Source organism: Antennarius striatus, chromosome 1 (genome assembly GCF_040054535.1).
Source record: "Antennarius striatus isolate MH-2024 chromosome 1, ASM4005453v1, whole genome shotgun sequence".
Lineage (NCBI taxonomy): Eukaryota > Metazoa > Chordata > Actinopteri > Lophiiformes > Antennariidae > Antennarius > Antennarius striatus.
The window spans coordinates 8963606-8991152 of NC_090776.1; the positions used below are offsets into that span (position 1 = coordinate 8963606).

At 39.6% G+C, this 27547-nt stretch overlaps 1 protein-coding gene across 8 annotated transcripts in view; it reads left to right on the forward strand.

The window, feature by feature from the left end:
* LOC137595109 (myocyte-specific enhancer factor 2A-like) overlaps positions 1–27547 on the forward strand; it is a 69774-nt gene that overhangs the window by 30534 nt on the left and 11693 nt on the right. For 5 of the 8 annotated variants that reach the window (XR_011035419.1, XR_011035429.1, XM_068314995.1 and 2 more), the window contains exons 2-3: positions 8463–8632; positions 18621–18824. Coding sequence is in view for 6 of the 8 variants with exons in the window: in XM_068314995.1 (XP_068171096.1) it covers positions 8579–8632; positions 18621–18824 (258 nt within the window). In the remaining 2 variants the exon portion in view is untranslated. Of the gene's footprint in view, positions 1–7650; positions 7751–8334; positions 8351–8462; positions 8633–15021; positions 15198–18620; positions 18825–27547 lie in introns of those variants that run through there. The other 3 variants (XM_068315156.1, XM_068315321.1, XM_068315488.1) reach the window with 3 other exon arrangements.

Sequence of the window (27547 nt, forward strand, 5' to 3'; positions counted from 1 at the left end):
CCACATCAAAGAAAACTGGGAATCACAGCTGGGCATGTGGGGAGGCTCAACATAGGGAGAACTACTCTAAGAGAGAAATGTTTAAAAATTCAGCCAGTAAACAAGCCTGCAGATCGCATCCCACCTCCCTGAGGGAGCAGGTCCACTGTATACCCCGACTGTTAACTATGCATAAGTTTCCCTAAGAACATTTATGAAAACTGCATTTACGAAAACTTCAAAGGAAGTTCGGGCCTTTTTTGTGTGTGTGTGTGTGGGGGGGGGGGGGTCTTATATCAGTCTGCTCTGTTATGCCTTGAGCAAAAATCCCTCCCCCCATACTCTCCATGCTGATGGATACGATGCAAATAAGTGCAGGAGGAACAAGGGCAAAATTTAGAGAAAAAGGGGAGTAGAGAAGAACAAGGCAATTTTGCAAAGATGCAGGCAGGGAAAAGTGATCATAAAAAAATGAATAAAACATGTACTGTAATCTGTGTTGTCAATTCTCAGCATTTTTGAAGACAGTCATGAAACATTTTCCTCTTCCAGTTAATTAACAAAAATGTCACCATGAGCATTTCTATGCTGACAAACATGATTAGCTCAACAACCAGAAAAAGCAAAATAGTCAGTCTTGAACATATTGGAGACATTTTATGATCATTTTAATCTATTGGTAGCTGAAGATCAGGAAGGGGACGTTATGGTACATACTGGGTGGCAGCAGTTTGAAGTCTTGTTTGACTGGCAGAATGATGGGAGCAGAGGTCATGTTGGTGTCAACGCAATTAGAAAAGAACCCCTGGTCTTTGACGGGGAGGAGGCATTAAAGCCTTGCCAATTACACTGAGCTGATCTGTATTGAAAACAACCTTGTGTTATTAAGACTCAGCATGAATAACCTTCTTTTGCTCTGACTTTGTTTATTCTTTATATGAGTAGACATTAGGGGGTTGATTTGCACTCATGAGGTCAGATGTTCTTGATTGTTTCTACGCTTGTTGCCAATCTAGTTTATTTGGACTTATTTGGGTTAATGGACTGCGTATTAGGGCCTTGTCATGTCTTCTTGTAGACTGGATAAAAGATGAAGCGAATGGTACTGTGTGTGTTTGCAATAGTTTCTAAACCATTATACTGAAATTAAATTAAATGAACTTTATTAATCCATTAATCCCTCGCAGGGAAATTATTTTTCCACCCTAGCACACAGTTAGTCATATGCATATATGTAACACGAATAATATTCAGTATATACATATACAGTGATACCTCTACTTACAAATGTCTCTACGAAATTTTCTACTTACGAAATTTCTCAGCAGGAAAATATTACCTCTACTAACAAAAGAAATTTCGACTTATGTAATGTAAGAACACAGTAATGGGTGATACTTGAATCTCCCACAGGTTCCTGAACACAACATTCTGATAGCTGCTCTGCCATCTGCTATTACCTGTTACGTATCTTCCTGGCATCCCATTGGCTAAGAGGGATGACACTCCACCTCTGTGTGGAGCTAGATCGGTGCTTATGGAGTGTGTTCGGCATTCGGCACTTGACCCGTGAGGTAGTCTGATAGTTTTCGCAAATATAATAACTTTTTCAGTACGTATTCACTATGGACCCCAAGAAAGTGACGGAGAAAAGAGGAAAAGAAAAGACGAAGAAAAGTTTTTTTGTCTGTACAAAGCAAGACATCATAGAAAAGCATGAGAAAGGGATACGTTTGGTTGAGCTCGCCAAAGAATATGGTCGTAATGCATCTACAATTGCCACCTTATTAAAACAAAAGGAAATTTAAGGCATTGCGTGGGTGGTTGGAGAAGTTCAAAAGGAGGACTGGAATTCACTCTGTTGTTTGGCATGGTGAGATAGGAGCACATGAACCAAAGAGGGCAAAAAAACAATGGGGGCAGCTGTTAAAAGGTAAATGACCATCAATTTTATTCTTTATTCTTTGTTTTTTGCATTATGCACAACTCTCATTTATTGTGTAATAGTATAATTGAAACATGTATTTGTCACATGTTTTGATGCATTTTTAGGCTTTATAAAACATTTATGTCTGAATTTTGGGGGGGTTGGAATGGATTGGAACCCCTACTTAATTTCGTAAGGGGTACACACACAGAGAGAGAGAGACCTCGACCTCTACTTACAAAATTAATTGGTTCTGGAAGAAATTTTGTTAATAGAGATGCATTTTCCATGCAAATGCCCTAACCTGTTCCAAGCCCCCAAAAATCCAGACGTAAATGTTTTGTAAAGCATAAAAATGCATCAAAACATGTAACAAATACATGTTTCAATTAGATTTTTACACAATAAATGAGAGTTGTGCATAATGTAAAAAACAAAGATTGGAGTAAAGAATAAAAAAACCCCTCTTTTCTTCGTCTTTTCTTTTCCTCTTTTCTCCGTCACTTTCTTGGGGTCCATAGTGAATATGTACTGAAAAAGTTATTATATTTGCGCAAAACTATCAGACTACCTCACGGGTTGAGTACCGAATGCCGAGGCACAACCAAGTAGCTGTAATAGTGTATAGGAACATCTGTACCCAGTATGGACTAGAAGTACCCAAATCCCAATGAGACATACCACCAAAGGTAGTTGAGAACGAGAAGGCTAAGATCCTGTGGGACTTCAGCTTCCAGACTGACAAACAGCTGCTAGCTAACAAACCGGACATAGTGGTGGTAGACAAAGAGCAGAAGAGAGCAGTGGTGATAGATGTGGCGATTCCAGCTGATGCCAACATCAGGAAAAAGGAACACGAAAAGACTGAAGTATCAAGGGTTGAAAGAACAGCTGGAACATATGTGGAAGATTGAGGTTTATGTGGTCCCTGTGGTAGTAGGAGCACTTGGGGCAGTGACCCCCGAATTGGAAGAGTAGCTCCAGCAGATTCCTGGACCAACATCTGAAGCCTCAGCCCAGAAGAGCGCAGTCCTAGGAACAGCTAAGGTACTGCACAGAACCCTCAGACTCCCTCTGGTAGAAGACCCGAGCTTGAGAATGACACACAGATAGCACCCCACAAGGGTGAAAGGGACTTTATATAAATATATACGGGACACAAACCAGGAACCACCTTGCTGTACGCCAACAGTGCTACCCACTGTGCCACTGTGCCGCCTTTTTGTAGAAGGTTTCATGAGAAAAAAATTTCCACCCCATTTTCTGTTTGGTAAATGTGATGCTACCACCAACAAATGGTTATCTTATCACAAAGACTAGAAAGTGGAGAAATCAGCTAATCTGTCCAAAGTTAACAAAACCCACCAGCAATGTTGTTTGTTGTAGAGACAGTGTCACTGAGGAAGAGACAGGAGACAGAGCTGGATGGAGCAGAGATGAAGATGCTGAGGTTCTCTTTGGGAGTGACCAGGATGGATAGGATCAGGAATGAGTACATCAGAGGGACAGCACATGTTAGAGGTTTTGGAGATAAAGTCAGAGAGGCCAGACTGAGATGGTTTGGACATGTCCAGAGGAGAGATAGTGAATATATTGGTAGAAGGATGCTGAGTTTTGAACTGCCAGGCAGGAGGCTTAGAGGAAGGCCAAAGAGGAGGTTTGTGGATGTAGTGAAAGAGGACATGAAGGTAGTTGGTGTGAGAGGACGCAGAAGACAGTGTCAGATGGAGGCAATTGATTCACTGTGGCGACCCCTGAAGGGAAAAGCCGAAAGGAAAAGAAGAAGATCCACTGTTAATTCAAGCCATCCATAACCATGCTGAGTTACAATCACAGAAAGTGAACAAAGACAAGATAAAGTCATAGTGCGTAGTGTTAACAGCCACAGCTATCAGACAAATGGTTTTTAGCTACCCGTGAAGAAATCATGTATTTTTTGTATTCGTCATGCAGTTGGGTACAAAGTTCAACATTCATAATGTGTTGAAAATGTTGGATTTTTACATGGAAACCTTGAGGCTCTATTTAACAAAACTACAACAAGTGACTCTGCTGCTTTATAGGCATAGCAGACATAAAACCCCATGCAATCTAACCTTGGAAAAGTGTTTCATAGCCTCTCAAAGCTTGGTCACACTTCCGACGATCCACTGGAATTGGATTTCATGGCTGAGATAAAGAGAAGAGCATTTGGTTGTGAGGTTTGCTCGGGGGCTTAGGACTTATAGTTAGGAAAGTATCCAGTGTGTGTGGGTGTGTATTCACAAATGTATATGCAAATGTGTATGTATAGATTAGAAAACTACTAAGCTGTTTCAATCACGTTTGATACATTTTCATGTCTTTAGTCTAGAATATAGAAAGAATTTATATTTTATATCTGGAAAATAAATAACATGTAAATACCAAATTATTTTTTCACAATCCGAGGACCACACATTTGAAATAGCATCCACTCCAGTGCCATCAAAGGGAAATCATATATGACTCATTTAGAGTCATGCAGTTTGTGAGTCATGAAGATTGTGCTTCAGGCTTTTGAATTTAGTGTGAAACTGTTTAAAGAGTGCTACGTATCCATTTTAATAAGTCATGTGAAGATTGATAAAAACTGCCAGAGGTTAACTATTCAATAATGTAAAGAGACACGAGATTCCTGAATTACCACAAAAATGTCTTTGAATCTTGCTGCTTATTTTATTAGGTAAGACGGGACTTTAATTTTGAATGTAATGAAATAACACTTCATAGCTTTGCCTTGCATATGTTTGTGAAAGTCCTGCAGCCTGTTGGCTCATCCTGTGGGTGCATTGATTTTTACATTAGCCATATAGAGTTTCTACCATTCTAATATATTCCATCTGCATTGATCTGGACAACTTGTCTGAGAAGGACATCTACTAGACAAGGCTTTTTGGTTGCTCGACAAACTGGGTAGCCTGAGACACATTTATCATTTTAATTTGTAATTAATATTCAATAAAATATAGTCTGTCAATTGCAATAAATAAAGAGCAACAGCTCAGCAAATTAGCATGGTGACAGTATAAATGATGATGGTTTATCACAAAAAGAAAAATAATTTCCTTGGACAAATGTGCTGCCTATAAAACACATTTATTTTACTATGAATTCATAGCAGCAAATGCATTTGAGAGAATTGTACTGTATTTTTTTATTTTTTGGAATGACAGTGATTGTAATGTAAAATGTATTTACTGACATATCAGATCATATAATATAACAATCTGGGCTTGCACTAGGAGGTCGTACGACCAAGCCACTGTGGTTCAGTGTAAAAGAATTGAGTAAGCCACAAAAAGCCACATTCTGTGTCCAAGACAGCGGTGCAGCGCGCTGATGACCAATGCTTGTCGTGGGGGGAGGTGTAGGGGGGATAACCCCCCACAGGGAAGGTAAGGGGGGCCTCCCCCGGGAATGTTTTTAGAAAATGGGGTTGTTTTCCTGCATTCTGAGGGCAAAATCTTCCGTTCAGTTTACCTACAAAAATACACTAAAGTCAACAGTTCAAGCTAAACTATATTTATTTCTATCCTACTTTATGCAGGTATAAATGTGAGATTCAACAATTGAAAACTTGCTTTCACTACGTGAAAATACTGTCATACAAAATATTAGTCAATGTTTACTTGCAAGTTTTACTGAGACTAGAAGGCATTTTAACTTTGACTTAGACACTGTGATTTTAATAAATTTGATTCTTGGTATTACTAAGTGTTTACTTGTGAGTTTTACTTGGACTAGAAGACATTTTAACTTTGACCAATATCAACACCATTGGTATGCCATAGTTTTGTTTTGTTTTTTTAATTCGATATGATTTTTCATTTCAATTTAAAAAGGCATGAAAAATAGCAAGCGAGGTGAATACACATTTACATACATCGCTGGTTATTCCTGCCGGTCATAGCGATTAAAAGTCTAAGACTACAAAAAAGTTTTGATAATATCTTTCATTTACCTTCTTATTGGTCTGTCACCACTCCTCCCCCCTCTCAGCATTCACCTTTTGTTGTTTAATTAGGATTTTAACACAAACTCTACTATATGACACTGAATTCTTAATTTCTTTCGATCGATCGTCCTCACCTTGTTGTATACCAATTCGCAGGTTTAGCTTGTAAAAATAGAATCTTTTTGTTTTTCATTGGACAAAAAAAGGTCATGACGCGAGTGCATATTTAATGATCGGGAGCGTTCAGGTCACTTCGGCTATGTCCGACGGAAATAGTGGCGCTAGCGAGAGAAAAAGTTTTTATCGCTCGGGGATTTTCGCGAGTCGAAAAAAGTTGTACGTTTTAGCCTTTTTTCCTTAAAATAATAACGCCACTGTGACCACACAAGCTAAAAAGGCATTTACTTTGCCTATGGCAACGTGGCGTATGGCTAGCGCAAGCCCAGGTAATCATTGGTGCCAATTACGGCAAATTAAACATGTTAATTAGTTGGTAAGGCAAGATCCAGGTCTTGGCCTAATTTTGACAAACTGAAGCAGAAAACCTTAAACCAAATGCATCAACAGATCATCAGCGTTTCACTAGAAGCACAGACTCCCTCTGACTTTCACCAAAGTGCCTTTGTTGCCTATGAGTTATACTGTATATACTGTATTGTGTTCTTCATAATTGCTTCCTTTTCCCAATCGAAAACCAAAAACACGTAGCTGAGGTGAATTGGTCTCACCAAATTATCTGTAGGTGTGAGTATGAGCATACATGGTTGTTTGTCTTTTGTAGGGCCCATACCCACCTCATGCCCGTAGCAAGCTGGGTTGGGCTTTGGAAGACCTCTGACCTGCGAGGCAGATACGTGGCTGTAAACAAGATTGTTACAATCATCTTGTGTTCAAGAAGATTTAAATCCCAAACATAAGGGGTCCGCTGCCGCCTCAACACGGCGGACCCGGGTTCGAGTCCCGCTCTGTGCGGAGTTCGCATGCTCTCCCCGTGTCTGCGTGGGTTCTCTCCGGGTTCTCCGGCTTCCTCCCACCTCCAAAAGAATGCGCTTCAGGTTGATTGGCCGGTCCCATATTGTCCGTAAGAGTGAGTGAGTGTGTGTGAATGATTGTTTGTCTCTATGTGGCTCCGCGGTGCACTGGCGTCGTGCCTGGAGTGTCCCCCGCCTCGTGCCCTGAGACTGCCGGGATAGGCACCGGCTCCCCCGCGACCTGCGTTAACGGATTAAGCGGGTTAGAAAATGACTGACTGACTGACATGAGGGGTCTTACAGTGTGCGCCCTTAATTGACCCTGTGCAGGGTCAGCTGGAATCCGAACTGGAACTGGATGGGTTAGAGCATAACTCTATTTCACAAGAATTGCCCTTACATAAAAATTAGCTCAGATGTTTAAAAAAAAAAACAACAACTCTGAAATTGATCATAACAGTTTAATTTCAATGGGAAGCTCTAATAGAGTAGACCACAATGCTGGAAAACATTGTGATTTTAAATACATTTAAAATAAACTTTGGATCATATCAAGAAGTGTTTTAAGCCAATATGTGTATTTGATACATTTACAAAAACCTAGCTCAGGTTTGGTATTCTCATGCTACAACAATCAAGGGAGGTTTAGAATGAAGCCAGGCTTCGCCTCACTCTGTCTCCTCCCAGACCAGATGAGATTAGGAAAGAGCTAAGGGGCTCCAGGAGATGGCAGTGCCCACAAGTACCGAGGAGTGGAGGGATGCCGCAAAGCAGGTGGACATCCCAGCAGGAGGAGGAAGTCTGGAAAGCTACTCAGCACTACGTTACTAAATGCTAGTGCATAGAAAGGATTGTTGCAGTCAAAGAAAGTTGAAGACAGATGAGCTGTGTAATGAGGTAGTTGCATTCTTTTTTAGATAGTTTGCTCTTGGGTTCCTTGATATGTGTTGAACAGAATTCCAATGGCAACGGATTCAATTCAAAAAACTATGTAATTGAGCCTTTGGAGAATGCTGTGGACATCGAAAGAGAAAAACACTTGTGTTTGTTATTGGGAAACTTGGGAGAGATCATATCTTTGTACTGAATTAAAAAGTCAGTCCGGGTGTTCTGTGAACTATGGTAGACTATATGCTCACTTCCTGACACTCCTGGCTGTCAGATAGAATGATACCACAGCATGGAATAAGCAGTGACAAAGACTGCAGTGTGGTAGAAAGGAAGGATGTAATGGGAGGAGTAAAGATACAAGTAAAAGAGTGAGAAGAGAATCTGAAAATCCACTTCAGGAATGATACATCAAGTACTGCTAAACTGACACAGAAAGAAACTGTGGTTGGTTACATAGCACTTATTCATTTGAAATAGTGTGTTAAAGTGCATTCAGCAAACTGCTCATTAAATTGTACTTATTTATACTATTCACCAAGGACTATATTGCATTTAGTTCTCCCTGGATTGTAAAAATGCTGAATAGGAGTTGTTGAAACAATGGATGTAAGACCTTTTGGAAGTGATGGTCTTATGATTTATTCAAGCTTCTGAATTCATTTGGTAAACATAACTGATTATTTCTTACATGAGCTTTTCTATCTTGCTTTTTTTGCAGTAAACCATACCAAGAGCCAAAAGAGGAACCATGTGTTAAGGATTGTCTGTTGAAATTTCATCTCTTCCTGGAGCGACTGATAATCTTATTTGACTTTTGTGGAACTTCTTTTGGCAATGGGGAGGAAGAAGATCCAGATCACCCGGATCGTAGATGAGAGGAACCGTCAGGTCAGTGTCCTCCTCCACTTTCGTCTTATTTGACATTTAAGTAGAATAGTTAGATGTTACGAAGAGAGAGCACAAACCTCTGCTGAGGTACCTTTTTTACCCATTATGTAATTTTCACCTAACTCACCTGACTCATTGTCAATGAAAACAGCTTTAGAATCATTATCATTATCGGTTGATATTTATTCAACAATATTTAATTACTAGTGGTTTTCTTTGGGCTGTAGCCCAAAAGATGTATCTTATTTGACAATGCAGTATTAGTCTGTAATCTGTAGCATTTTCAGCTGTAATATCTCAGTAATTGATTTTGTACGATCATCATAACAAAAAAATTACTGTAATCCAGATGTGTGGTAGATCTTAGGGTGATTGATGTAGGCATTTGTAGTGTTGTATGCATCACCATGAAAGACAAAAATCATAAATGTAATGGTAAAGAATTGTTGATAAATGTCTTTATCAAAATGATGATCCAGGTCACCACCAAAATCTAAGGAATGAAAATCTTTTTGAGTGTTCTTGTGAAATTCCAAACATTTTCCGTAGATGTTGCCTCCAGAAGGAACCGAAAGGTTCTTGGAGTCAGAGTGCCGTCCCATATCCATGGATTATTATTATATCTCGTGTGAGGATTCCCTTTTGAAGATTTGTGCCTAATATGTTTTTTACACAAAATCCCTTGGATTAAATATACATTTGAGTCCAAACTTGTGTGCTATAAAAGCTCCTTTCCCCTTCTGTACTCTATAATAACCAGCATCCTTACAAAAGCAGATATGTTATGTATATCACTTCAGTGTAAAGCTGTTCCATCATGTCTGTATTGATGTGTGGCTCCTGAAGCTGGGCCACGGTAACAACCACTTATTTTTAGTTTTCATTTCAAGAGCCAAAGGAACTACAAACAGTTGGACTTTATGATCCTTAAGTCGTGTTATGGAGGACCAAATACATTGGGGATGTGCACCGCATTCACAAATATTTAGCAAAGGGGGAGCCTCTTGTGAACCCCCTTTGTCCTAATCTAAAAACTCCTTAAGGTTCCTAGAAGCTGTTTTACTTTTGGAGTGCAGTGGTCATAGCTCGTGGTGAGACAGGGATACAGGCCAAACTGCACCCTGTCATTAGCAGGGTGGGTCAGTGTTAAGGACACACAGTGGCCTTCTCTGCTCACCACCTCTTTGTGCAGCCACACTGCTCCACACTGGAATCCCTCTCCGTCTGTCTCCTCTATATATATCACCCCCAACAACACAACAAATACCAGCCTGTCTGGACAGAAGGCACAAGGTCTCAAAATAGGGATGTGGCTGGAAAATAAATATCTGGAATGATTTGATGTTTGGTTGTCTTGGCCATAGCTTTTTTAAAACGACACTGCTTTGTCTCCCTGCCATTTATCATTATAGCCTGCTATATATTTCAATTGTCATTAGATTTCTGTTTCTCCCTAAACTTATTAAAAATGAAATTATGAAATTTTTGGACATTCTCAGAGTATTCAGTAAAGTATGTTGCTGAAGTTGGTAGAATATTCCACTGAGAAAATAATAAATTTAAAAAATACTTGAATTACAAAATAGAATATAAACTTTTAAAAAAAGAAAAGGAAATTTGCAGCTCTTGCAGCTCGATCACACATATCGTGGTACTTTTAGCTGCTCATCACATTTTATCAGGAAGTGCCACTGCTCTTGGAGGCTTATTTCTGTATGTCCATTAATTAAGTTCCTTTGGGACAGATATGAAATAAAAATAACAGTGTTTAAGCAGAGGAAGCAACAGTTTATGTGTAGATATCTGTCAGTACACAATTACCAGAGATGAAGAGGTTTAACTGAAAATCGGTAATTCATTTTCATTGGAGGTGCACCAGGAAGGATCTGCCCGCCACTCTACCCCCCATTGCATACCTTCAAGCCCCCTTGTGTGTGTGCGTGTGCTACAGGGGCCTGTACACACTAATATGTAGGCAGGCATATTATGTATGCAGATTTAGAATTGCTGCTAGAGTGTGCTCTTAATTTCTTTTCGGGGATTAGACCAGTATACTAAATGAAAATAAATAAAATGAAAAAATGAGAAATAAATAATTCAGAAAGCTCTTTTTTAATGTTTTGAACAGATTAAATGGTTAAATGGCACACACGCTTGCTTGAAACCTCACAGAAGAGCATTGCCAAAAGAGTTTGGAGCTTCTGCTTTTCCTAATTCCTAGTGCATTCCTGGGATGCGCTTGAACAAAAATTTGTGCATCCCAACATGACATTTATGCATCCCAAAAGTAATAAGAGAATATGTGGTAGAAGCATACGCAAGGATTGAGTTTTGCCAGTAGTACAATATAAAAACTAAATAAACTGTTAATTTTAATGTTTTTATTAATAGCATCATAACTGTTTCAGTACAAAGAAAAAAAATAGTTAAATTAAATATTTGTTTTGTCAAAATGTTAAAGCATGCTAGTCATTTAAAAACAACATTTTAGAAATAAGGAAAGATGTACAGTAAAACAGTTTTTTCTTTCACTTTTGCTTTTCACTCAATAGTTTTTTTTGCCTTCAATTCATATACTGAATTCTCCTGTGGAACCTGCACCAAGCTGACAGCCTTTTCTAAACAAAGTTCAATAATATCTGACGGTAATATCTGTTCTTTTTCTATGCAAGAAAGCACACATTGTCACTTGCTTTTTGTCCAACATTTGCATCTTTTTCGGAGGCAGGGTGATAATCAGTCAACCAACCTTTATTTGTATAGCGCTTAGTAACATCAGCAGACATTTCAAAGCGCTTGCTGTTTGCCAAACAACGTTTGGTCAATTTTAATAAGACAGAATCACGCAGGTGAGTCTTGTGACAAGAAACTTAAGTGGAGAAATGGAAATACTGTATTGTGAATATTTTTGTTGAATGAAAGTGCATTTAAAGCTCCAGGGACGCAAGCTGTCTGATGATCGTGAGTTCCTGTCAAAAAATGTGCGTCAAAGACGCAAGGAAGCACTCAAGCGACAACACTGATATCATCCACCTCCTCTTTTTGTTGTTTGTTCTATGTTGCATTTATATTTCAGTTGAACAGCACCAGAGTTTAAACTAACAAAAAGTTTGTGACATTCATAAAGTTTCAAGAAACATGATTACAAATATGGCTGAATACCTCTGAGTGGGTGCGGCACGGTGGTGCAGTGGGTAGCGCTGCCGCCTCTCAACACGGCGGACCCGGGTTCGAGTCTCTCTCTGTTCGGAGTTCGCATGCTCTCCCCGTGTCTGCCTGGGTTCTCTCCGGGTTCTCCAGCTTCCTCCCACCTCCAAAAGCATGCGCTTCAGGTTGATTGGCTATTCCAAATTGCCCGTTGGAATGAGTGTGTGTGTGCATGGTTGTGTGTCTTTGTGTGTGGCTCCGCGGTGCACTGGCGTCATGCCTGGAGTGTCCCCCACCTCACGCCCCATGCCGCTGAGATAGGCTCCGGCTCCCCGTTACTCGCCATGGGCCAGAGCCCTAAATTTCACTTGTCAGTACCAGTCAAGGTGGCAAAACTTGTTTTTATTTTTTGAAAAGATCATGTCTGTTGATGATATTTTGGTATGGTAACCATTCCTAAGTGGCAGCTTTGTCACAGTAATCAGCTTCCTGAAGTTAACCACCCCCTTCAAAAAGTTGCATGTTAGACACTGGTGCATGTCCTGGTTTAGGCTCATAGTCAGGACCTTTTTCAGTGTTTTATAATATTGTATTTGGTATCATTTTAAAGAGGACCCTCTAAGCTTTCATTCAAGGCCAGTTGTTCATGTGTCTGACTTACATAGAGGTAGCTAAAGCTCATTCAAATTGTCCATGACACTTTTTTTTGGCGTTTTTCGCCTAAACTATATACTTTGTTTTAAGCCTGTGACATCTAGGAACATCACAGACACAAAACTCAAAAAGTGAAATACTCACGGGGATCTAAGGATTCAGGAAATGTATACAGTAATATGCCCATACTATTCCATTCTGAGAGATGACTGTGGGCCTTTAATTAGAGCTTTGGCAGAAATATCTTGCATAAGGTCTTCATATAGTCTAGTTGAATATCCCCAAAAGGCCAAATTCGTTGACTTTGTGATATAAGCATAAAAATTTCCATACTTGCACCGAACACAGTACTAGAGTAAGGTAAGGAACTACTTTCATATTATAAACAACATATACATTGAATATACTTATTCAATGATACATGTAATCTGTTGACATGTAATACATGTCAACAGTGATGGGTCTATGTGAAGAAGGTTATATTATTGTGTACTATTATGAACAAGTGTAACCAATTCCAGAATCACCACACTGTGTCACTGCTCAAACTGCTCATTTCCTTCATCATCTGACTCCCCAACTTCAAAGTGAGGTTCTTGATCTTACTGTCGTTTTGGTTACTTCAGGTCTGTAACCTGCACATATCATAAAAGTCCGTAGTCTCCAGTGTGCTGTCATACGCCATTGTGTTTTGGGGTGGTGGGGCCAGGAAAAGAGATATGGACCGTCTTAACAGACTCATCCGCAGATCGGGCTCAGTGGTCGGGCTGAGCCTGGACTCTGTGGAGACAGTTCTAGGGAGCAGGACCATGTCTAAATTCAGGGCCATCATGAACAATACCAGCCACCCCCTGCACACCACCTTCTCCCAGCAGAGGAGCACCTTCAGCAACAGACTGCTGTCACACAGCACTTCCACAGAGAGACTGAGGTCCTCCTTCATGCCCCGTGCCATCAGGGGGTACAATAACTCTCTCAGGAGGAGTGGGGGGGGGTGGCGAGGTCAGCACGTGGTTAAATGGATTTGGATTTAATTTAATTTTATACTGTTTATATTTTAATTTTATACTGTTTATATTTTAATTTTTTCAATATATGTACTGTTAATGCCACATGTGTCTGTTAGTGTAGTGTATGCCTTGTGGTATGTCCTGTTTTGTTTTTGTTTTTTCCTGGTGTTTGGCTGAGCAGTGGATATGTGCAATTTCCTCCGGGATTATTAAGGTATCTATCTATCTGTGCATTTCAGTCCATTTGACAGGCATGTGCAGCTTGACATTTTGCATGAACGCACACACTTGCATGTTAGCAGTTCCAAGACCGCATCTGGTGCAGGTGGGCAGGGCATCCAGTAAATGGCCAGCTTGCCATCATCGTCTGTCCAACCATTTTCAGTAGGGCTTGGCACCACAGGGTTAGCCTGCAGACAGCACTTCCATATTGATGCCTGATCGTTGGCTCGTTGAACATGCATGAAGAGACAGTCTCTACATGGTGGCAGCTAGCTGGACTCAATCTCTCCCCTTTTGGTGCAGAAGAGCCGGTAGCGCAGTTCATTCACCTTAAGAGTGCTGCTATTAGCAACATACATGTTGCAGGTGAACTGTCCAATTTTCTGGAACAGCTCATCGCTCACATTCCATGACTGCCCTAGTTGACTAGGAAGGAAGTGTCCTTTCTCACCATCTTCAGGGCATTCAGCTTCCCTCGACCTGCGAATGCACTGACAGTGTCACAGCCTGTGAAGGCATGTAAGCCAATTAAATTGTCACAGATACTGTGCCCAAGTGAGGTGGTCAGTTTGCTTATGTCGATAAACCGTGTGCGGTTCTGTGTCCCACACTTCTGGTAGATGGGACAGCTGATGTCCCTCTGCCTTTGAGCCTGAATTTGCTGCATGCAATGCATGCAGGAGCCGATGCGTGTCAGCTTCATGCGTGGAGTGTAGCTCTGCTACTTTCTCACACTCATCTTCTGTCAACTTGTAGCAGGTTTCCTCACAGTTCATGTATAACACCTTGCCATGCAGCGTATTTTTTGTATTGTGGGAGTTTCCACTCTTCAACCAGAAACTTGATGAAACTGGTCTTGCTGGATGGGCTACATAGGAGTTTTCTCCACTGCTTAACAATGCAATTAACCCCTGCAATGTTCTTGTACTGAAGAGAGGTGTCTGCAACCCGGTTCAGTCGTTCAGCACCTTTGATCGAAATCTGGTGATAAACATCAAAAACAACATCAATCCTTTCACTCTGTGCCGCCTCGTGAAGGACCTGGGTCAAAGCTGACTCTGCCACATGTGCAAAGGTTTTGTTGTTGCCATTAATTTTTTGGACCAAGCTCATCCCATCAATGATAGCAGCAGATGGGGTTGGGATGTGTTCTGCAGGAGATACATTCTTCTCAAGCTCTCTGGCGAGTGCAGCCTTATTTGTTTTTCGTAGGGACCCATCAGAATTTGCAGATGGAATTTCACAGATGGTGGGTCCTCATCTAACCTTGTTTGTTTGAATACCTGGTAGGCCTCTTCTCCTATCTCAAGTGCTTTCAAGAGATCCCTGGTCACATCAGGTGGGGCCATGGTGCCAGTGGAGAGGCTAACCAGATCGGTGTCATCATGGCACATAGGATTGAGACAGTTATTCTCCATAAGATCGATGAGAGACTGGACATCAGCTTCATCTCTCTTGATCCTTGGACCCTGTAGATCTGGATGGGACAGTTTGGACCTGCCTTGACCTATCAGGTCTCTCAGCTGTTGGAGGTAAATGCTTCTGTACTCAGCTGTTAGGTAAGGTACTCACCTAAGAAATCCATATTCATATCAGACCCAATTCACTTTGCTAGTCATAAGCTATCCATTACAGAATCCTATAAATATCTTGGAGTAGTTCTTGATTCACATCTCACTTACCGAAATCATGTTTATTATTTAACAAAGAAGCTCAACCAGAAACTGTACGTATATACCAAGATCAGACCATATCTTACCATTGCTGTCTCTAACACATATCTTCATGCAGTAATTCTTCCAACAATATCTTACTGCCTCCCAATGTGGTCCCTCACCACAAAGGAAACTACTGATCCAATAGCAAGACTGTACAATAGAGTTTATAAGATTCATGTTAAATTTCCACTGTGGACTCACCACTGTACTGCACTTTGTCATTCTAATGCCTTGACCTTTCAGAACTATACAAATAATCAGGCTATGAAATTTTATCATTGGATTCAAAACATTAACATGTCCTTAACACTCACTGATCTGGTTCCAAGACCTAACATAGGACAGGAACGTGTCACTAGATCAGTCTCCCAAGCACTTACCCCAGTACCAGTTTACAAAAATAGCTATACCCAACTCTGGAATGAGGTACCATATTATATTAGAACAATAACCTCTGTTCTACGTTTTAAACAGACATATAAACACTACCTGATGGAAGGATGCTATAGAACAGGAACCGGCTGTAAACCAGTTTTAACTGAGTCAGGCCCAATTAATTGTAACTGAATGTTTATTGTGTTACTTTTAATCCTTTCCTGTATAATAAACAAATAAATAAATAAATAACTAGCATTGATAAAAGGTCAAAATCACCGTAACGGCACTTTAGAGCCAGAGTAAAATCTATAAATATTATATTTATATATATATATATATATATATATATATATATATATATATATATATATATGGTATTTTGATATGTAAAAGTATTATAACATCTATGTAGTTTAAAGACAATTTGAAGATAAATCATGTATTTTAATGATATGATTAATTGATTAAAATATGCCATACACTTCATGCTTGCCTCACAGTCCACCATGCTGCTGATTAAAGAGTGTGGCTCTACTGCAGTCTACTTTAGGTGATGTGGAACACTTAATTGGCTTAAAGACATCCAATCAAATAAGCCTGTGCATTTGGGTGGAGTCAGATGACAGTAATCAAAGATCTAGACATGTTAGAAAATTTATGTCTGTTGCAGTGGATGGGGAATTTAAACAGGTTTAATTAACCTTAACTAAATTAACTAATCATCTTCACAGGTACATTAACAATATATTGAGAGTAAAGTTATCAGTTTAGATATCTTTACTAACCAGAAATAATCCAGAACCACCTGTACTTTCCTCACCTGCCAGTAAATTATCATGAGCGAACAAGCAGCTGGAATCAAAAGGAAAACAGATAGCGCCAATCTATTCCAGACTTAACTTACTCACTAAAATTGAAGAACAAGCATGAATAAATGCAAGAATATGTATGAAATATATGTCTAGGGGACAAACCTGAATTCAGCATTCCTGTGAATCACTAAACTAATATGTAGCTGTATAGCCACTGTTTCTGAGAACCACTTCACATTTGTGTTGCATGGAGTTGACCAACTTCTGGCATCTGGAAACAGGTATTCCAGCCCAGGATGATTTGACAACGTTCCATAATTCCTCTGCATTTCTTGGTTTTGCCTCAGAAACAGCATTTTAATGCCACCCAGCAAGTTTTCTATCGGATTAAGGTCCGGGGATTGGGCTGGCCACTCCATGACTTTAGTTTTGTTGGACTGGAAACAAGAAGCTGGTGTGTTTGGGGTCGTTGTCATGTTGAAACACCCATTTCAAAGGCATTTCCTCTTCAGCATAAGGCAACATGACGTCTTCAAGTATTTTGATGTATCCAAACTGATCCATGATCCCTGGTATGTGATAAATAGGCCCGACACCATAGTAAGAGAAACATCCCAAATTTCATGATGCTTGCACCACCATGCTTCACTGTCTTCACAGTGTACTGTAGCTTGAATTCAGTGTTTGGGGGTCGTCTGATAAACTGCCTTAGACCCAAAGAGAACAATCTTACTCTCATCCGTCCACAAAATGTTTCTCCATTTCTCTTTTGGCCTGCTAATGTGTTCTTTGGCAAATTGTATCCTCTTTAGCACGTCTTTTTTTTAACAGTGGGACTTTGCAGGGGCTTCTTGCTGATAGATTAGCTTCACACAGGCGTCTTCTAATTGTCACAGTACTCACAGGTAACTTCAGACTGTCTTTGATCATCCTGGAGCTAATCATTGGCTGAGTTTTCACCATTCTGGCTATTCTTCGATCCATTCGAATGGTAGTCTTCCATTTTCTTTCACGTCTATCTGGTTTTGCTTTCCATTTTAAAGCATTGGAGCTCATTTTAGCCGAGCAGCCCATCATTTTCTGCACTTCTTTATACGTTTTCCCTTCATTAATCAACATTTTAATTAAAGTACGATTTTCTTCTGAACAATGTCTGGAATGACCCATTTTTCTCAGGTTTTCAGAGAGAAATGCATGAGCAACATGTGCTGGCTTCATCCTTAAATAAGGGTCACCTGATTGACACCTGTTTTTTCACAGATTGAATGACTTCACTAATTGAACTCCACACTGCTATTTTTTTAAACACGCCCCTTCAATTCATTGTTCAATTGCACAGACTCAAGAGCATACATATCATGAATGTTGGCTCTGTTGGTTTTCTATGACCCTACTACAGCAACTGGTAAATTATTTGCCATGCAGTAATATAATTTCTACCAAAAACAAGTTATTCATGTTGGACTGATATTATTTTGAACACAACTGTATGTTGTTAGTCCAGTTCACTTTATTGTTCAGGTGAACATCCAGGTACTTACAAGACATCACCATCTCAATGTCTATTTCCTGAATGTTCACCGCTGTCACCGGGCTCGCACATGAAAATCCACCACCAGCTCCTTTGTTTTCCCAGTGTGTATCTGGAGGCGGTTCCACTGGCAAGAGTTCACAAAGTCCTCGGTCAGTTCTCTGTACTCCTGGTCGTCCCCATCTGTGATGAGGCAGACGATCGCGGAGTCGTCAGAGAACTTCCGCAGGTGGGGGAGTTGTAGGAAAAGTCTGCAGTGTAGAGTCCGTATGTAGGGGTCCATTTATGTCCTTAAACAGAAATTGTCCCTTATCAGTTATTTAAGTGTTTTTCAGTTACATACGCATACAGCTGGTTCTGTTCTGCATGCAAGCGAACTGGCTCTTAATCCATCCAAAATGTGTATCGTAACAAACTGACAAAGAGAGGGACTCCTCATAGGTCTTCGCTTAGTCTTTGATGCCTGTTTACAGTTGTGGATATTTGAATAAAGCTAGACTGATTTTTGTCTTTTAGGTGACTTTCATGAAGAGGAAATTTGGTCTGATGAAGAAGGCCTATGAGCTCAGCGTTCTGTGTGATTGTGAAATTGCCCTCATCATCTTCAACAGCTCCAACAAGCTGTTCCAGTATGCAAGCACCGACATGGACAAAGTCCTACTGAAATACACAGAGTACAATGAACCCCACGAGAGCAGAACCAATTCTGACATTGTAGAGGTAAGTGACTGTGTGATGTAATTAAAATGGCTAACCCCATCTCATGTGTCTCTTGTTGTACAGCTTTCTGTGTCATTGGGATGGTGACACTTCATGATCTTTGAGCACCACTATCCTGTCTCTCACAGTACATACTTGTAACACCCATTCAGAATTTAGTAAGTTAAATTCTAAGAATTTACGGGATGTTGGGCCAATCTGGAGGTTCGACTACTGGAGCAGGAGGTGTAATAAATGAGACAACTCAGTCAGTTTGGGTAGATGACATGTATTGAAACTTTGTAAACTTAAATGGTCATCTTTGCCAATAATTCAGAACAACATACAAAATAACATTAAAATGGGCCCGAAAATCAATAAAATAATAAGCAAACACAGACACACACACACATACGCACATACCCCGGGGTTTTGCTAGTTAATCTCTCGATGATGGTTTCCTCTGCAGAGTGCAAAGAATAAGGTGCAAGTCCTCCATCGCAGAAGTAGAAATCCAAAATCCTTGTCCATCCAAAGAAAATCAATAAATCCTTAGATCAATCGGTTCCATATCAAATCCTAGGACAGTGGCTCGCCATCTTTGGACTGGACTATGCAATGATTCTGGAATCCAAAGTGGCGACGATGTGGCGCCAGCATCAATCAACGGTCTCCGTGGAGTCCAGTGATGGATTTCCCACAGAAAACAGTTCAGAAAAATTCAAGCCTTGATAATCCCACAAAACTTGTCAGAAGTTCCTCCCTTTCTTCAAAGTTCCGGCTTGGTGCACGGGAATATCTTTTTCTCTATTTTCCTTCTTTCTTATCTTTCTCTCCGCTGTCTCTCTACTCACTTTTTCGCGCTGTCTCCCTTCTCCTCCTTTCGCACGTTCTCTCGGCGGAAGTCACCTGCGCTGCTTTCGCAGGCCTTTTCAAAATAAAAGTCATTGACTTCCTTTTTCACAATTAAATTGCTAAATGCAATTCTAATACATTTCTGAATTGAAATACTACTTTTAGTAATAGACTACAACTGACAGTAAGCCTTTTTACTGACAGGGTTACATACTCATTGCGAGCAGTCATCATGAGGCATGTTCGTAGTATTTATGTAATCAAACACACACAGCTGTTCTCTACCAAATATAAACTGTCAAATGTAAAATGAGCTGAACTTCGCATTTTGATTGTTTTTAAACGTCGAGTCTCCCTTTCATAAAATAAAAATCAAATCCATATTCTAGTTTATTTCATGAGACTCCAGTCCAGCTGCACCCTGCTTTAAAATTGCACTGTACCTCTCTGGTAAATCATTGTTTTCTTGAGGGAAATTAAAACCTGAAGGGTCTGTGAAGGTCTTGCTGGACTGTAAATTGCATTCAGACTTAATGATGAACAGGAGGTTGAATGTGAACCAGGAGAGCCTCTCTCGGGACCACAACCACTGAATGCATAATACATCGTCACAGATGGAGTGATGTTTACATACATTATTGGTGTTGTCCATAATAATTTGAAATAGGACAATCATTGTTTCCTCTCCTGCTGTAAACCATGAGAATGCACCTGTGTCATCTTTGCAGGCTACTGGTCTAGCCAACCTTAATTTGCCTTTGTATTTGTTTTTTCCCACAAATGTGATTCAGCTGGACAAGTTAATACAACACAGTCTGGGTGGTAAGAAATTGCTCTTACACATGTTGATCAGTCCATTTGCAACATTAAACATGACATTTGATTGTGTATAGTGATACTCAACTGGTTGCATCGAAGTTGGAAGAGCTTGGCTAAAAGCTCCTTCTGATTCATTGTTGTTTCTTGTGTAACTAGTTTGCCAATAATCCTTGCCAAAAATAAATAAACGGGTCTTTGTCCATGCCACTATCACTAGAACCATTTGATGGACTGTTCCCATAGAGCTTATGACTAGCAGACACTCTTTTAGCTTTTTGGCTGTTGTGTGGAATTATTGTGTCATATTGTGTAGTATGAAAATACAAATTACCCCACCCACCTGTCCTTACTAGCCCTGTACAATGGAAAACTTTCAAAGAGGGAATGACAGTCATTGCTATCCCACTCCTGAGCCAACAGTGGACATGGCAACGGTTTTGAATCAACATCTGTAAAAAAAGGTCCAAGTCTATAATGCAGTTATGAAGGATGGGAGTTTCTATTTTGATGGGGTATTTTGAGATTTGTAAAGCAGTTGGTAGTAGTTACTAACTTACTCATAAAAAAGGAAAATATACTAAGAGTGTGTTCAGTGTGTGAGGTCTGATGGGTCTTTAACCTTCAAACAAAAGGGCTCAAGCAGGGAAGGTAAATGATGCTACAAAAAATGCTACACAAACCATTTGTCAAATGTCACTTTTAAAATGGTATCGTTCTATTGTTCCTGAATCCATCCACTGAGGTGTCCATTTACTCAGAATAAATAATTGTGTTAGAAAGGGTTAGGGGAAAAAAAGGTCATCCTTGTCTTTTTTTTGGAACCTCTGTACAGAGAGCTGTAGAATAAGATATCAGTTGACAGTTATGCAGCAATTTAGGATATCAGTGCCACATGAGTTTACTTTCGTGCATCCCGGCTTAACTAGCTGTACTGGTTGGATTATGTGAGCAGCTTGTTGCTAATTAAGGGGACTCCCTGGACAGCCAGTTAACTCAGTGCTAAGTGGTCAGAGCTTTCATGTGTTTGGTTGTGATGTACTAGAAATGTACAGTTGCTTGCTGATCTAGCTGATATCCATGAGAGACTACACCCCTATGAAACAATTTGGGTGAAAGTTAACTTTCCAATAAATTTTGTATTACTTTCATATTTACTGTAGATGTGACATTGTTAAGATTTTCTTAGTGTATAATGTGTTTTTCTGGACCTTACGTAAAATTGACTTTTTTTTTTTGTCAGTGAGTGCAGCTGCACATTAATGTTTAGTTCCTCTTTAGATATATAGTATTTTCGTAGCAGAATTGCAGCTTCGGTTATACTTTTCTTTGTCGCTATTGATTTTCACCAGAAGGTACTTCTTGTTCATATTACTATGTTTAATTTCCTAAGTAAAGATTTTAGCTAGCAATACATGTACATGGCTTCACAGCAACAAGCGGTCATATAACCTCAACCTTGTTTTTAGTTGTTAGACTTGATGTCTAAATGAGTAATATTTATTGTTACCTGGGCTTGCGCTAGCCATTCGCCACTTCGCCATAGGCGAAGTAAATTCCAGATTGGCTACAAGGTTTTTAGACTGTGTAGCCACAGTGGCGTTCTTATTTGTACGGAAAAAAGGCTAAAACTTACAACTTTTTCGCTCGCTATTTCCGCTAGCGAGTGGCGTTCGCTATTTCCGTTAGGCTATTTCCGCTAGTGAGCGGCGTTAGTGCCACTACTTCCTTTAGCGAGTGCCGCTACTTCCGCTAGGAAGCGCCGCTAGCGAAAATAGCGCCGCTATTTCCGCATGCTGACGGAAATAGCCGAAGTGACCCGAACGCTCCCGATCATTAAATACGCACTCGGGTCATGATCTCCTTTCGTCCAATGAAAAACAAAAATATTGTTTTTTTACAAACTGAACCCGCGAATTGGTGTAAGACAAGGCGAGGACGATCCATCAAAAGAATCCAGTGTTTTATAGTAGTTTGTGTTAAAGTCCTCATTAATAAACAAATGGTGAATGCTGAGAGGGGGGAGGAGTGGTGACAGACCGATCAGAAGGTAAATGAAAGATGTTATCAATACTTGTTTGTAGTCTTAGACTTTTGTTCCCTATGACCGGTAGGAATAACCAGCGATGCATGTAAATATGTATTCACCTCGCTTGCTATTTTTCATGTCTTTTTAAATTGAAATGAAAAATCATGTTATTGAATTATAAAATAAAATAAACTATGGCATACCAATGGTGATGGTGGTGGTCGAAGTTGAAATGTCTTCTAGTCTAAGTAAAACTTACAAGTAATATTTTGTATGACTGTATCTTCACATAGTGAATGGAAGTTTTCAATTGTTGAATCTCACATTCATACCTGCATAAAGTAGGACAGAAATAAAGATAGTTCAGCTTGAACTGCTGACTTTAGTGTATTTTTGTAGGTAAACTGAACAGAAGATCTTGCCCTCAGAATGCAGGAAAACAACCCCACTTTCAAACAATTTCCCAGGGGAGGCCCCCCGGACCCCCCCCCCACGCCCCCCCACGGCGAGCGTTGGTCATCCTCCCGTGCGCCACCGTCTTGGACACAAAGTGTGGCTTTTTGTGGCTTGCTCAATTCTTTTACACTGAGCCACAGTGGCTTAGTCATACTAGCTCCTAGTGCAAGCCCAGGTTACTGATTTATAAGTAAAACCAATTTTTAGATAAATTGTAAACTTTAAACCAAAGAAAGTCTTGACACTACATGACACTGTTTCCATAAGGAGAAAATAAAATGTTATGTCTGCTCAGACAAAGATGGAAGCCAGGAACATTTCCTTATCATGGTAATTCTCTGCCAGTTAAAACATCTACAAAGACTTAAGTGGTCAGATAATCCCACTGACAGATTACCTTTGTGATAATAATGGAACAGGTTTGTGTGTTGAAGACTTTAATTAAAAAAACAACAACTGTCCAACTGTCCAAGATGTGCAATGGACCCAGAGATGAACAAGAACAGAAAGTGAACAGTGCTGACTGATGTGTGTGTGTGTGTGGGGGGGGGGCATACAGCAGAAGGGGTTATGTGGTCTGATGTGATTCAGGGCTTTGTAACAATCCAATGTGTTTCTGGGACCGCATGGACCGGCCTTCGGAAGTCTGCGAGCTGAGCCAAAAATGCATCAGATCACACAAACAGTCACATGTCTGTCTTATTCCTAGCCTGTAGGACAATCACCCAACTGGAAAGATTCACCCCAGAGAAAGAGCAGGCTTCATTTTGTCTTTGATGCAGTCCCAACAGAAACAAGACATCAGCCTCATGTTATGATGCTTAACATTTCAGCCCTTGCCTCATGGTGTTAATGATCTACATGCCTCTGGAGATCCACCAAATCCCACTTTGACATTTGAAATGATAAGGAGATACACGACCTCAGATCCATAAACACACACTTTAAGATAGTTTTCAGAGTCTGTGGAGCCACATATAGAATGGTTGGTCTTGGACCAAATCCCACAAGACCCTTCTTTCCTAGGTCTGCTCCATGTCTCTCTGTACCCTTAGTCTATCCCCTGTCTGGCCCCTAAAGAAAACAACTGCTTTCAAGGGAGCTGAAACTCCTTCATATTTAAAGATGACTTTTTGAATTCCCTGACAATAGTATACAACCTTTACAGAAGTGATGATCTCATGATTGGTAACAGATGACAGGAAGATCAAGCAGAGTATACACCTAATTGAAAGAGTAACAAACTCCTGATGTAGAAACAAAATTTCCCATATGTTATTATTTGGCTCATTTAACCGCACATCATTTGTAATGATTGCCGATTGCTGTATGTTACATAGCGTCATTTGTCTCCAAACTCATGTCATCTCATTAAGACATACAGTACCAACAGAGTTAAAAATAATCTCATACGAGTATTTTAAAGGCTTTCACACACTGACACTGTGAGCAGATTTTTATGCCAATCTAAATACAGATTATCTATTGCAGTACTTGCCTTTGGGATGCATGCTCTGATTAAACTGATGCATAGTTTCAGTGCAGCAGAACAGATCCGTCAGTTTCATCAGACTGTTCTTATGAAGAAGAAGTGAATGTTTTGGATAGTCCAAAAAAAGATTGTAAGGTCAAACGTTTGTGTCTACTTATCTGCCATTGGTATTTAATGGCTGATTTGACTCGACAGTGACTGCTGATGATAGGCCAATATTTTCTGAGCATACGCATTATAAGTGTGTAAATGTGACTTGTGCACATTGTTTAATTGTTCATTTTACACTGTAAAAAACACAAGCATCCTTTTTTCGTTACCATATGCGTCAAATTATATTAAGACCATATTATCTGTACTTTACACAAATTCTATATTAGCGTCAGACCATTCTTTTGCCATTTTTTTTCTTCAAATGATATAGTTTCTCACAGATGGCTCCATAAGCATAATCAGCACCACACTGTTTGGGATCTGTGATTGTGATATAGTGTTCTCAAAAACACTATTGTTTTTTTAGTTAATACATTTAGTTGTTGGTGGCAATTGTTCATTTTATGTTACGTCTTAAGTCACAGAAGTAGATGGCATTATTATGCATTATCACATCAACAGAGACAGAAGAAGCAATTACTTAACAAAAAGTCAGAAACAATGTATTAATTTTGTTACACTGTAAAAACATTCCTGCTAATACACAGCCAATCAATTGACAAGCTCTGTTTTTTTACGAATTGTTTAAAATATTTTTTCTATGTGTAAGGTGTTCATTCAAGAAAAGTATTTGTTTGACTGATGCTTTTACTTCAGTTTCCTATCAAAAAAATAAGAAGTACAATTTTAATTAATGCATGTGTAAGGTCAGAGTTTTAAAGTTGGATATTATGACAGCTGTAAAACTGTTGTTACACTTTTCACTATCCTATAACTACACAAAATAGCATAATTGCTACATAATGGATCCACCAGTAAACTGGAAATTTAAAGTGGCCCAAGTGATGTTTGCTTGCCAAATTTGTGTTCAGGCATTAATTGAGTGGTCAATGGTTGTTAAACTGTAGCTTCAAGTCTATGGTGAAAATATTCTCACAAGCTTGTTTAGAGCTTGTAGTAACTACAAGTGTATGGGAATGCAGAGGACATGTGGTGGACAGTCAGCTGCTATGAGTGTCCGTGTGTCCGTCTGTTTTTACGCTGTGACTTTGTAATTTAAGGAGGAGTAGAGATGAGCTGATGGTTAGCAGAGAAATTATGTCATCATTCAGACTTGATGTCAGTCTGATTTGATTGGTCCATAATGTCCCCCTGGGTGCTGTAAACATTCATCCATCGCTTTATGTATCCATGTTCTAAAGTTAACAAATGATGGAAGCTTCATCTTCCTAAACAATGCAAGTTCTTCCCTTGATTTAATTTCATCACAGTGGAAATTGTGTTTAAGATGGATTACAATAAATGTTATAGAGTTTTAACATTTTAAAATACACCATCACAAAATAAATTTGCTCTATACATACAGTCCAAAACATGGAGCAGTCATGGATAATTTGATAAGCCTTAACCTTGTCTAACCCCAGCCTTCATCTAACTCAACCTGAGCTGACATTGAACTCAGGTGTTGAGGACATCCTTTCTGTACTGCTGTTTATTGGTCTAAGCTGCTCTGTTGATCGTGGTACGACTCTCTGTAGATGGAAGGCGTTCAGGGATGCATTAGCAAACTGCCTTTTATTTCCCTGTCTATCCACCCTACACCATCATTAACATCTAGCCAAGCCAAACATTGTCTCTAGTCTGCAATAAAAATATCTGCTTACTTCAGTCCACAGTGTTATAAAAGGCTGGCTTAAATACAGACGGGTAAAGCAGGATGTGGAGCAGCGTGTCTGTAGAGAAGTTCAACTGTTAACATCTGTTCTACTCAGACCAGCTTTCTGTCTGTTACACATTTTCAAAGATCATGAAGTCCAACAGACCCTAAGAACTATAATGCATGGTGTACATGGAAATGTTATTTAGATCAGGCATCACTTGAGCAGCTGTTTCTGTTTAAGCAATATATTAAACCGTTTTACAGAATAAACAATTGCACATGAGTCAGTCAGTGGAGGCCATTATCATTATGATTTATAAAGTATTTGCATGTCTGCGCAGAATTTGTATATAGATGTATATAAGAGTCAATCGTTTTTTTGTTGTGTTGCCTTATGGTTTTGTTCTCGTTATTATACATTACTTTTTTCAGAGCTCTAAAAAACAGTAAATACTGTATATAAAAATGAAAACACTAATAGCCTAATAATATGTTTCAGGCCATATGTACAAGCATCGGTAGAGAGTTACACACAGTTCAGAAAATGTGTGTCTGTCTCTGTGTGGGACAGGAACAAAATTGGGATTAACATAGGTTCAAATTCCTGAAGCCCAAACCAGAAGTAAAGACATTGCACGTACTATGTACCGAAAAAACTAATTGATGATTGATGACCTTGTTTCCTCTTTGTATTCATTACATTACAGTTTGGAAACAGTTGTGGCTAACCCTTTCAACAAGTTTTGGATTGTTCTCCCTTGCTCACCCACTTTCCTTACTCAGAATGATTTGTCTTGGTCTGACACTGGATGAAAGACAGACCACTGACTGGATCTTACTGTAGCAAAAAACTGGTGGCTACATGCTGGGAGCCTTTTACTCCCTCTCTGTTCAGGCATTTGTTCTGGTATACTTTGACATTTAGCGTTTGGAGCTGTGACCTGTCCAAGTTCAGTGAGCAGAGGAATCTGTCATAGTGAATTGGATTTCACATTCAGCTGTTAAATATGTCATTGTCATTTTTAAGGAGGGACTGGATACAGAGCTGATTTTGAGTGGCAGTATTCTGGGTTTATTTTTATTTTTGTTTATCCATTTTTAATCTCTTTTTAATCACCTGTTATGTTAATCATTTCATGATGTCATTGAGAGATTGTTGAAATATGCAATTCATTGTTTTGAATATGTAGACAGGGTTAGATATTAGGGTTGAGCCGGATACTCGTTTCATACGAGTATCCGGTACGGATAACGCATTTTTGACGAATACGAGTACGATATGA